Raw genomic sequence first — 13,012 nt, 5'->3', positions numbered from 1 at the left:
AATTTCAAATTGTTACTGGAGGAACTGAATACAAACAACCTACACAAGTCATTATGTGCTTGTAGTACCGTCCAGAGAGATTTTTAGATAGTGTGCGAACCGACGTATTGTTCAGCGTTTTTGGTGCCGGAATTCGAACTCTCATTAGCATTTACTTTTGCCTCGATCCTGCTAATACCGTGTTTTTGCAAGCTGTAATACGTTATTCGTTAATACCGAGGGCTGCATGCGAGCTGGATCAAGCATTTAGGACGTCGGCGGAGAGAGCGCCCTCAAATAACCACAGGTACACTCTCACTGTTCCTAGCTCAGATAGCACCCGGAATTAAAGCAAACTTGTGTTCCTAATACTGTAATAGTAAAGGTTATATTGGCGCAAGCTTTATGTATTGGTTCATAACAAGATTTTATGTTACTCAGAAAATGAACCTACACTGTACACAGGCCTTAGAAGTACATTTACCGCATTCCTTAAATGTACCACTTTGAAGTTTGAAAGTGTTATAATGTTCAAGGATACATCAAACTTAGTATCTATATCCATGTACCGGGTGTTACTAGCTTTTAGCAATAAATAATACTGAATGACAAACTATTTATCAGGAATATTTCATTATAACAGTTTTGTAAAGGGTGACATACTATCAATAGCAGTTATATCGGCTTCTAGTCACTTCGACTCCTGACCCTTTCGGCCCCATCAGCCCTTGTTGCCTTGAACCCTCAACCTAAGTCACCTCAACCCCCTCATACCTTTCCTTCAATATTGAGGAGACAAACTATTATTATTACCTCAAAAGCATGTCGTCAGTTTTATTTCATGTTCATATCACTTTGAAGGGCTTTAGTGGAAGCTAGTAAAGCCAGGGACACTATACCAAAAACCTCCATGGCCAAAAGTTTGCAGATGCATTGTATAGGTGTACACAGCCAATCATCGCAGTGTATGCACAGGTGCTTGGGCGTGGTGCCTTCATTTTGCATATCAAAATGGCAAAAATTATTTCAAAGAATGCAGATTTCTCACAGAAACACCATCATTTGTTGCAGGCAAGTTGCATTAGATATTCAGTAAAATGCGACTTTTGGTCATATAACATGAAAAGCATGACCAGTTCAAAATGATTTGGGTACCGGGGTTGAGGTGACTACAACCAATGTGAATTAGTGGGGTAGAAACGGACAGGGGTCGAGGTGACCTGCTCCTGTTATATCAATGCATCCTTTGTTGTGATAAATAAGGCATCATATTGTTACTCGTTGAGACTTTGTTTGCGGCTAAAGAGTTGTCAGCATCGCCAGTAAGAAAAGCCAGCAGATTCTGAGGCAATTGTTGTACTAGTACCATGGAGAGGGAGGTGCAAGGAACCAAACCAACGTCTCTTCTTGAAACTTTTTTGTTTCAAAATAATTTAATTCCTTTGTTACCACCCCATTGCCAAATCATGAGCTTTCGAAACCATGCACCAGCAAAAGCATGCAAAAACTAAAATCTACAGATTATTGTTAATTTTGGTCAAACAGCTGTTATCATCCTGTTGATATTGAGTTTGTTGTGACTACCCTGCTACATGTACCACCTCCATGATTTTAGTAAAAACATCTGAATTCTTTTTCAGCAGCAGAGAAAGACAAGTTGATTCCCAAGGTCATGTCCTCGCCACGATCCAAAAAGGAATCTTTCAGAGGAAAGAAGAGGAAGAAAGGATACTATGTGAGATCAACGAACAAGAAACCAAAATTCGGCCATGGCTTGGTAGAAGCCGGAATGAAAGGTTTCCTGTTGAGTTGCAACAAAGATGAGAGACAGTGCGTCTTGGAGGGATACAAGTTGCTGACACAGTATGCAGATGAGTTGTACGGACCTGAGTGTAAACCAGATGGTGATGCTCAGAGCCAAGCAGATCCTTCAAATGGTAAGATGCATTCGCTTTGAGGGTGGTCAGTTGGCAAAATTTTTTCAGGGTTCCCCGGTCATTTAATAATAGACTGAAAGATCCGTCCCTCAAGGACGCTTCCTAAGCTCCCCTCCCCATGGAGTGCGCCCTCAAGCGACAGATCTTCCAGTCTACCCAGTCATATGACTGGGGTTTACCCTTAGTATGTTATGCCATCACATACTGTACAGAGATAACAGAAATAGCACCAGGGTTCCAAGAGCATTCATCTCTGTTTGGTAAGCTTTGTGCCTATGTTTCTGAGCCAAAGCCAAAGTCAAGTTAATAATTCCTCGTATGGCCAGAAATTATAAACATGCTATACTATGTGACGTGGAAGTAATGATAATGACAGTGATCATAATGCCAGTAGTCACACCCCTAGAGTAAAACCTTTGGAAAGGTCACCTTTCCACTACAATATGGCAACAACAGAGATTGTTAGTCCCCACGGACACCGTCCAGGGGGACTTATAGGTTTGGTCATGTCCGTGCGTGCGTCTGTGCGTGCATCCATCCGTTCACGCAGATATCTCAGACATGCCCAGGTCAATTTCTTTCAAACTTTGCACAAGGATAGTACCCTACCTCATACAGATGCATGTCGATTTGTTTCACAATGCGATCAAATTTGGCCGTGTTAGAGTACTTTTTAGTTTACACCTCCATAGACTCCCATGTATAAGGCAGTTCTCCATAGACTCCAATGTATAAGGCAGTTCTCCATAGACTCCCATGTATAAGTCAGTTCTCCATAGACTCCCATGTATAAGGCCAAGAAAAATAAAAATTTAGTTTCTCATCGTATTCATATTGCAAAAAGGATGCAGTGACACAGTTTTTAGTTCCCACGGATGAAGTCCAGGGGGCTTATAGATTGGGTCATGTCCGTCCCTTCACGCAGATATCTCAGATATTTTGACAAAATGTCACGTGACCTCAGTGACCTTTGACCTCAAATATACATATTTGTCCATAACTCAGTAACCACAAGTGTTACACCCTTCATGTTTGGTATGATGGGACACCTTATGACGCCACATATTGTACCTCATTAATTATGTGCATATCTAATTTTGAGTGAGCCAATAGAGCTAGAGGTCTGATTTTTGGTATATAGGGATAACTTAGCAATACAATTTTTTTGACCAAATGTCACGTGACCTCGGTGACCTTTGACCTCAAATATACATATTTGTCCATAACTTAGTAACCACAAGTGCTACACCCTTCATGTATAGTATAATGGAACCCCTTATGAAGCCACATATTGTACCTCATTAATTATGCACATATCTAATTTTGAGCGAGCCAATAGAGCTAGAGGGCTGATTTTTGGAATATAGGGATAACTTAGCAATACAATTTTTTGTACAAATGTCACATGACCTCAATGACCTTTGACCTGAAATATACATATTTGTCCATAACTCAGTAACCACAAGTGGTACACCCTTCATATTTGGTATGATGGAATACCTTATGACGCCACATACTGAACATCATTAATTATGTGCATATCTAATTCTGAGCAAGCCAATAGAGCTGAATATCTGATTTTTGGTTAATAGGGATAACTATAGGATAGAAATTTTTTGACCAAATGTCCATGTGACCTCGATGACCTTTTACCTAAAATATACGTTTATGGGCATAAATAAGTAACCACAAGTGCTATGTCCTTTATCCCTTTTCCTGCCGAGGGCCCTTGTCCGTTATTCTCCCAAGTCAGTAGAAAACCGCCCCATAATATGTGCCTGCAAAAGATTGGCTCTCCTGCATGTTATCCTGCCAGGCATTTTGGCAGAAATCGCCCATTTTCAGGGTAGTTTTAGCCGTACTTATACGTGTTAGACTTCAATAATTTCTACATGCCCGTAGACAGGGGAAGGAGCTCAAGGGTTGCTGCAGAAAAAAATTGAGGTCACCGGCTTTGTTTGCCCCTGGGAGTGCGTCATTTTATTGCCGTTTCATGTTTATTTTTTCGGAAATAAACTCCTTCAGTATTACGTACGTCCGCTAGGCACAAACATCACCTCACTCGTCTGTTAGTCAGAGACCCTGAGGGTCGTGCTAGGGGTGCAGCAGCACCGTCAAACCTGTCCTGTTTCCCCAGGGTAGGGTCAATTGAATACGTACCTCCAACGACTTGGCAGTGTAGCACAAAAAACTACGTTTTTGCCGTTGTATTAACGACATGGCTGAGCCATTGAAGCACAGCTTTACGTAGTTTTGCCAGCTCAGTTGGGAGTTGGCTTACGAGTGTTACCGTTCATTACTGACTTAATCGAGTGTCTCAGTCAGGTACGGGTTTGTACCGACATGGCTTGGGCTGCAGCTAACCAGTGATAACCAGTCACTACCCCCAAGTCTTCAGTTCACTTTTGCGATGCACGGTGTGCAACGCAATATGCTTCCATTGTTCTAGCCATCGACGTGTCCACATGCCTGGCAGCCATATTGTACTGCTAGCTGGTTTGCATAACAAAAGCAGTCCCTGCTAACTGCAGACGGTATCCCCGTAGCATATTGACCTTATGTCACCTTTTGAATTCTCTGTACGCAAACAGCGTACGTAGTTACTAATGCGTCGGCAAGAGGATACGTTTGCCTGCAAACCAGAGCCAATACTTCGACGATGGAATAAATAAAAAATCCAAAGCTACGTCCATTGAATGGCACGGCCAAGGCGGTGAAGGACGTTGCTGGCTTGAACTTGCAGAGCTGAAGCCCAGCTTAGTACGTCGGACACCAGTTTGTAATGGTATTTCCGAGTCGTTCATATCCGTTCCATCGGAGGAACAAGTCGAGCCGTCCCGTCAAAAATACGTTCTCATTTTCAGTCACGCACAACTGAATAAGTGACTTTCGTCTCGCACCATCGGCATATCTGCCAAGTCGTTTGCAAGAGGTAGCCTTCTAGATTAGCATTGCCGAGTTGGTCAAGTTCGGCAGCAATCTCTATAGTGCCAGGCAGCCAAGTACGTCCAACTCCGCCAGAAAACGTCACCATGCTATCCTGCCAAGTCCGCTTAAAAGCGGTAAAAAAAAAACCTGCCCCCCTCGGGTGTGGGGGACTGGCGGACAGGTTTCTGCACCTTTCCCTGTCTATCGACTCCCTGCGAACCCATTTCGAGGGGAAAAGGCGTTCCTTGTCAGAAAACCTGTCCTTGGATGACCCCTAAACGCACAGGGGATAGCAAAACGTAGTGCCGTCGACTTGGCAGGAAAGGGGGTACCCAAAAAGGGCCCTATTTCCACCGGGTTGGGAGAATAACGGTCACCAGTGCTTAGATTCTGGCTACACCGAATTTCAAGCGGATTTTCACCGACTTGGCAGGAAAAGGGTTAAATTTAGTAGGATGGGAGACCTTATGACAAACCACGCTTTACCTAATTAATTATGCACATATCTAATTCTGGGCAAGCGAATAGAGCTAGAGGTCTGATTTTTGGCATATAGGGATTAATTAGCAATACAATTTTTTCCCAAAATGTCACGTAACCTCGATGACCTTTGACCTCAAATATACATATTTGTCCATACTCAGTAACCACAAGTGCTACACCCTTCATATTGGTATGATAGGACACCTTATGACGCCACATATTGTACCTCATTAATTAGTGCATATCTATTTTGAGCGAGCCAATACGAGCTAGAGGTCTGATTTTAGCTCCGCTGTCAGCGACGCGGAGCTTATCAAATAGGTTGATTTTCCGTCGTCGTCGTCGTCGTCGTCGTCCGTCGTCCGTCAACAATTGCCTTCTCCTCTAAAACCGCAAGTCCAATTGCTGTGAAATTTTATGTGCAGTTCACTTGAGGTGACCTCACTTCAGTTTGTGCGAATTGTGGTGAAATTTGCATATTTGTATTTTTGGGGCATTTTTTGGTGTTTTTGGTAAAAAAAATCTTCTTCTCTGAAATCGCTCGTCCGATTGCTTTGAAATTTGATATGCAGTTTGCTTAGGGTGACTTCAGTCAGATTTGTTCAAATTGTGGTGAAATTTGCATATTTGTATTTTTAAGGCAATTTTTGTCATTTTTGGTAAAAAAATCTTTAAAAATCTTCTTCTTCAAAACTACCGGTCAGATAGCTTTGATATTTGGTACATAGGTCCCTAGGGATGATCTATTTCAAATTTGTTCAAATTGTGCAGAAATATGCAAATTTGCATTTTTAAGGCAATTTTTGCCATTTTTGGTCAAAAAATGTATTTCTCTAAAAGTACTGGTCTGATATTTTTGAAATTTGGTACACAGGTTTCTATTGATAAACCAAGTAATATGTATTGAATTTCTGATGAAATCTGTAATTTTGTATTTTTGGGGCAATTTTTGCCATTTTTGGTCAAAAAATGTGTATTTCCAAAACTACTCATCTGATAGCTTTGAAATTTGGTGTACAGGTTTCTACAGATGAACTAAATGATAGTTATTGAAATTATGATGAAATCTGCAATTTTGTAATTTTGGGGCAATTTTTGCCATTTTTGGTCAAAACATGTGTTTCTCAAAAAGTACTGGTCTGATAGCTTTGAAATTTGGTATACAGGTTTCTAAAGATGAGCTAAGTAATATATATAGAATTTCTGATGAACTAAATGATATTTATTGAAATAATGATGAAATCTGCAATTTTGAATTTTTGGGGCAATTTTTCCCATTTTTGTCAAAAAATTTATTCTCAAAAATTACTCATCAGATAGCTTTGGTTGACATATTCTTAGGGATGATCCTATGTGATACATTCAAAGTATGATGAAATCTTCTATTGTATATTTTTGCAGCTTATTTTAGCCATTTTTTCTGGCCACTGCATTGAGCTATCAAAGATTTCCACCTTCTTCATCAACATGTGTCAAAAATAGTTATTCTCTATATAAACACAGCGGAGCTATATCGGCCGCTAGGTCGCTTGTTCTCAATTTAGAACCATAACTTAGACATGCCTCATGTGTTTCAAATTGGGAACAACGACATAGACCTATGTACCCATAGATCTCAACCTATACACTCCAGTGATACTTCTTAATGACCACATTTCCCTGCCCCATCAAGACTAATACTCCTATTACAAGTGGGGACTATGTCATTGTCAATGACTTGTTCAAGATGACATTAATGTGATTAATAGTAACATGCACTTGCTAGAAAATTGAAGGTAAATGTTATTTCATGTGTGTGTGTAAGTCTGTAAATGAACTTGACATTCAATTGTATTACATGAACAGTGCAGATTTCTGAAGTGGATTGTCATTTTAAAAGTGATTACATGTGAAGTACAGCAGTCTCATTCAATCATTTCTATGTTTTGATGTAATTTTATCAGTAAATACAGTGATCGAAATAATCGGTGGCAATGGTGGCATTTGCCACCAAAAACTGTCAATCTGCCACCAAAATTTTTTCCTGGTGGTATTTTTCTGCCACTAAATTTTGGGTCATCTTGTCATCGATCCTACAGCTTGAATGAAGGAACACTAGTCTGAAGGAACACGCGTTGTCTGACAGTGGAAAAACTCATTAGCCAAAAAAAAACCCAAACTAATTGCGACATTTTGGCATGAATGAAAACACAGCGTGAATCCAAACTTGTGATTGGCTAATCTCCATATCGATGACAGCAGCTTTTGTACACTGGACATGTTGTTGCCCTCTGTGATAGCCGCATATGCAGTCATACGACACAAGATAAAAGCATGTTGTGACATTTTGAAAACAAAGCCAAACTGCAGCCTGCATGAATTAAATAACAATAAATACTTGCAATTCATTAGTCAGTACAGGGCTCAAAAATTCCTATCGCCCAACGCCCGTGGCTAGTGAATTTTGCGTTCGGGCAAGTAAAATCAATATGCTTCCCGTCCGATGGGCAAGTGCACCAGCGGTTGAATTAACTAATTACTAAGCTCTGGACAATTCAAGCTTGAAAACGTATTTCATTAGGTCTGTACACGCCTACAATCATTGTAAGTCCTTCAACTCTCAAAAGTTTTTTCTGAAAACCCTTGAAAATCCGCCAGACATCGCAAAATAATCGTTCTTGCTGTTGTAAAACACAAAAAGTCGTAAAAATACAGTTTTGCGACATGTTCTCTCCGACGACACGGAGTGAACTCACTGTTTTGTATGTGTGCCGTAAAGTGGTATGCTCTTGACAGTGGTTGCCATTCTCTTTGTGCAAGTGCAGCATGAGTTGTATGACAGTCGATCGGCTTCACGCGATAGTGTAATTGCACCCTGTGCTTGGTAAATGGATGTAAACTTATTCGAAGCCATGGATCTCGGCAATGCTTACTGTTCAACGTAAATCAACACCCAAATGAAAAAGTACAAGTTTACATCGTAGTCGAAACGGGCTCAGTCAACCAAGGAGGCCACATATTGCAGCTACGTAGTGCGTGAGATGCAGACAGTTTCAAATTACGTGACCTTGGTTGTTAGGGATCGGCTCTCAGTTACAGAAAACAAATCTGCACTGAAGAGTAACGAAAACGAAACTTTAATCTGCTCTCTTGACGAATACATTTATCAAAATAAAACTTTGAAAGACGGCTGTGCTCAGTGAGTAAACATGTAAACAAAAAGGCTTGCAGATGTACATGTGCGTATGCATTGGCAGATAAACACTAGCAGAGCAGTTGTTTGTGATCTCAGCTTGATAATAAAGAGCAGCAGCCAGCTATGCACATTGTAAATCACACAATCTAATTACTCTTATGCAAAGATTTTAATTTGGATTAGGTTGTGGAAAAATTCCAAATTCAAAGATGTTTTCTAGATGGCCAAATCTACAGAAAAAAACTAAAGTATTCTCACATTACTTCTGCGACATTTCAGATATGGTAATAGTTCTTCATTTTAACAAGAATGTAGTTCATGTTTGAATCTGTTTTTTCCCTCTTTGAATTCACTTCATATGGCCAAACTCTTGCTTTCTGTTCAAATTACTAGTACAGTTATTAGAAATTTAGGGCAAGTAATTTTTCCTGTCGGGCAAGTAAAAATGAAATTCACGTGTCCCACGGTTGGTAAGTTTGAAAATTTTTTTCGAGGCCTGCAGTATGGGTTGATTTTTTGTGATGTGTACTCACCATATTTTCAAGAATTTATAAATTAGAATGAGTATGTGGCAATGACAAAATGTTGTAGTATACCGATCACAAACTGCCACCAGATTTTTCATAATTGCCACCTGATTTTAAATCCGGTGGCAAACTTTTGCCACAAGAAATAAAAAAGTATTTCTATCCCTGGTAAATAACATTTTCTGTGTAATTTATGTCAACAAACTGCCACTGCTGATTCATCTTGTGGCTGCTCTGCATTATTCTCAGTGTGTGAATCATTTCACCAATGAGGCTGAATTTTAGTGCTGATTAGGCAAAGCATCCAGACATCAATATGATTCTGTGGCTGTTTTAGACTGAGACAGTGACACTGATTCAGTGATGTCTGCGACTGATTAGGCAAAGCATCCAGACATCAATATGATTCTGTGGCTGCTTTAGACTGAGACAGTGACACTGATTCAGTGATGTCTGTGACTGATTAGGCAAAGCATCCAGACATCAATATGATTCTGTGGCTGTTTTAGACTGAGACAGTGACACTGATTCACAATCTCCACCGCAGAGTTCTTATCGGCGTGTCTTTCCCACAATTCCTTGCGCTGTCGCCGATAATGACTCTGCCACAGGTGTCTTGTTTACGTGGTAAATCACCACATACCGATCCGCAAACCGGAAGTCAGCTCGAAAACCGACACCGAGACAAACTTGCCGAAAATACAAAGTCCATCCTCGATGCAAAAATGTTCATCGGTTTGAAAACTAATTACTATAAGATAAGTTTATAGCAAAACACGAACTGGAAAAATATAATTACATTGGAACTACTTTTAAGTAGTGTAATTATTCGGGAAGAAACAAGGCTTTGACTTGTTCTGACCTTTGGGCAAATCCCCTGTGTATCGTCTGCTGATGATGTATTTTCTTGAATTGTGACCCCTCCTGCACTCGAAGTTATTTACCAAGGCCGTATATATGAATACTCAAGAAAGAACAATAAATAAACACTGAAAAGAGAAAATGGCGTTTTTATTTGAATTTGTAGATAACTGTGCGCGCGTGCTGGAACGAATTCGAACTGCCGGGCGTTACTGTGGCAATACCATAGCTACAGTGCGAGACAGGTAAAAAAGTAATTCATTGATGTTCCAATGACCTTGGGGTCATATGAATATTAATCTGCCTGTGCCAGAGATACTTATTAGCGTACGCGCAATAAGAACTCTGGTTCCGAGAGTGACTGATTCGGTGATGTCTGCGACTAATGGGGTCAAGCCAGTAACAAAGTACCACACCTAATCTACCAATTACCCAATATATAGCTGTAGCTCATCATCTAATTCTTTCCTAGTGGCCTTGTAACAATGTCTTTGCATCAAATGCACGCCTTATATTTTATCTTTCAGATGGTAGCGGTGATGAAGACATTGAAACATCCTTGAAGAAGGAAACACAAGCCTTGAAAGATGTTGAAGAGAAAAAAGGGAGGAGATTCCAAGCTCTGCACACTGGAGTTCACAAACTTGTGTTCATCAAATCCTGGGTAAGATTGAAAAAGCTGTGATTGCTCAATTCAGTCGGTATCATGCGGTAACTCAAGATACTAATCAACTATGAAGTCAACAAGTAATCAGTCATGCACAAGTACATTTATTACATGCCTCGTACATCAAATGTCACATGCTCAATGGTGACTTGTTGATGAGGTTGCGGGACACATAGTCATCATTTGACTGAAAGTGAACCGGAAATATTTTCAGCTTGACAAGTTTGGGATTAGAAAACGTTCAAAAATACATGTTCTACACAGGAAATACAGTTGTTAGAAAATTATGCATGAAAAATTAATAAACTGCACAACAGTGTTTAAATATATTAATGTGCCATGTGACAATGAAATTGTTCTATTTTTAATGGATCATCACCTAACATGGAAATTAAGCATACGATTGTCATTTGCAAATAAAACCAAACATTTTGAGTGATAACTATGTAAGGGAGGCGTGTAATAAAAACATTATAGCCCAAACAAAGGACTGTATACCCTCGAGGCAGGAGACCATTTTTTCCCTCCTGACTTTGGACAAATGGTCACTTACCCTCAAGCTCAAAATCCCTTGTTTGGGCCATAATATATAATACTAATTACCTATGAAGTAAACAGTTAATCAGTCATGGACAAGTACATATGTGTGACTTTTAATCACCTCGTATCAAATCAGTAATGTTGCCCAGCATCTGGGTGATGGGAATCCAAATAATTTGTTATAGAGAAATGTATTAATGTGATTTATATACAGAACAGTTGTTCATGATAGGTTTCTACATTTTCGTGTCTACAGTACTTTCTCACTACCTTTGTCAAATGAAAGACTGCAATGACCAGTGCATATCTGAAGTGAGTTGACATCAGTCCTGCTCAAATAATAATAGATAAATAATCAATAATTGATAATAGACAATGTGCTGAGAATGCAAAACAAGGTAAGGTATAGCTTCTTGTCACAGGGCCTGAGGCTATCCTATTCACAGACTACAGTGAAGTGAAACAAACCCATGTTGAATCTCTTGTACTTATTTCATCTGCATATTGCAACTCTTTGTAAGTTTTCATTTTAAATTGCTGCTTTCCTCTGATGATATTACAGGTAGATAATCCAAGTGATCTTGCCTACAGCATCTTTTCAGACGTTGCCGACAAGAAAATGAATGTGGCTAGACACATCCATAGATTAATCCCAGTGGGAGGAACCTGCAAGGCATACGCTGAAGATATCAATGAGTTAGCCGAGAAATTGCTTCCTCCGTATTTCCATGCTGAGGGCGTACCAGGTAAATCCTTCTGTGTGTCGTTCAGGGCGAGGAACAATACCCATTTGCACAGGGATGATGTGTTGCCAGACATAGTCAAGATTGTGAAATCTCAAAATTATCACTGGGTCGATTTGAACAGCCCAGAGCTGACAATTGTCGTGGAAATTGTTCAGAAGATCTGCTGCATGAGCGTTGTGAAGGACTTTTATGAACTGAGGAAGTACAACCTCCAAGCGGTCGCCGAAGGTTACAGAGATACTTTTGAATGGGAGATTGAAAAGCAAGAGAAGAAACAAAGTGAGGAAAAGGACCAGCGGAACCGTGACAACAAAGATGTACAGAAAACCGCAGAGGACGTCGTCAGAGACGCTGACAATGAGAAGCCAGCAGTAGATGGTGCTGGTTCATTAGCAGCCATATCAGGATACTCATCAGACAATGATGCTGACAAAGACGAACAGACCAAATCAGAAGATGGACAGGGTCACGGTTCAAGTGACGACAAGTCTTATGATCAAATTTGGAACGTTGCATGCAGCAGTGTCTATACCAAACGTCAGTAATGCTTTCAAAACCATATGCCTTGATTCAAGCAGTAGGTTTAACCACATTTGTGTTGCCCTGCTTTTTACACAAGGTATTAAGTGGCCATGTATCAGCCTTGGCCTTAGCCTTGGGATCTATGTGATCACACATGAATTCAATGTTACGTAGGCTAAATCCACACTCATTAATTCAAATTTTACAATAGCATATAGGCTGATATGTAGGCGGAAATACAGAATGCACTGCAGTGTTTGGAAGACACTCTACATTGCAGCCTGTCAACTCTATGAACTATATCTATTGTACAACAAAAAAGTTGCTCTGGGTCAAAACAACATTTCACTGGATATTATCCCAAAATATCCCAGAACAAGACTTGGTTATTTCTCTTTTGGTTTAAATATAGAAATGGCCAAATTTCTTCATGGATGATTTTGACATACATTGTTTATTTCACATCATAGGAATTATTTTCACAACCCAACTATTCATACAACATGGCAAGTCCAGGACATTTTAATCAGGAGTAGTTTATCAATATCATGCATTACAATAAAAAATCTTTTTGAAATTAGAAAGTCTGGTTGTATCATTGTTCTTGCTTGATGATTCTAATACTAGGAAGAATATGCCATACTGGG

At 39.9% G+C, this 13,012-nt stretch overlaps 1 protein-coding gene across 2 annotated transcripts; it reads left to right on the top strand.

The window, feature by feature from the left end:
• Nucleotides 1–28: 28 nt before the first annotated feature.
• Nucleotides 29–12,949, top strand: LOC139151493 (THUMP domain-containing protein 1-like). Of its 2 annotated transcripts, none has more exons than XM_070724327.1 (4): nt 29–286; nt 1,623–1,916; nt 10,418–10,554; nt 11,660–12,949. In XM_070724327.1, the coding sequence occupies exons 2-4, from the start codon at nt 1,652–1,654 to the stop codon at nt 12,386–12,388; spliced, it is 1,131 nt and encodes a 376-aa protein (XP_070580428.1). In that variant the 5' UTR covers nt 29–286; nt 1,623–1,651; the 3' UTR covers nt 12,389–12,949. The 2 variants fall into 2 exon arrangements, with proteins under 2 accessions (XP_070580428.1, XP_070580429.1); XM_070724328.1 differs by having other exon boundaries at nt 33–286; nt 1,620–1,916.
• The last annotated feature ends 63 nt before the right edge of the window (nt 12,950–13,012 follow it).

The sequence above is a fragment of the Ptychodera flava genome, chromosome 15 (assembly GCF_041260155.1).
Source record: "Ptychodera flava strain L36383 chromosome 15, AS_Pfla_20210202, whole genome shotgun sequence".
Lineage (NCBI taxonomy): Eukaryota > Metazoa > Hemichordata > Enteropneusta > Ptychoderidae > Ptychodera > Ptychodera flava.
This window is presented reverse-complemented; position numbering and strand designations above follow the sequence as displayed.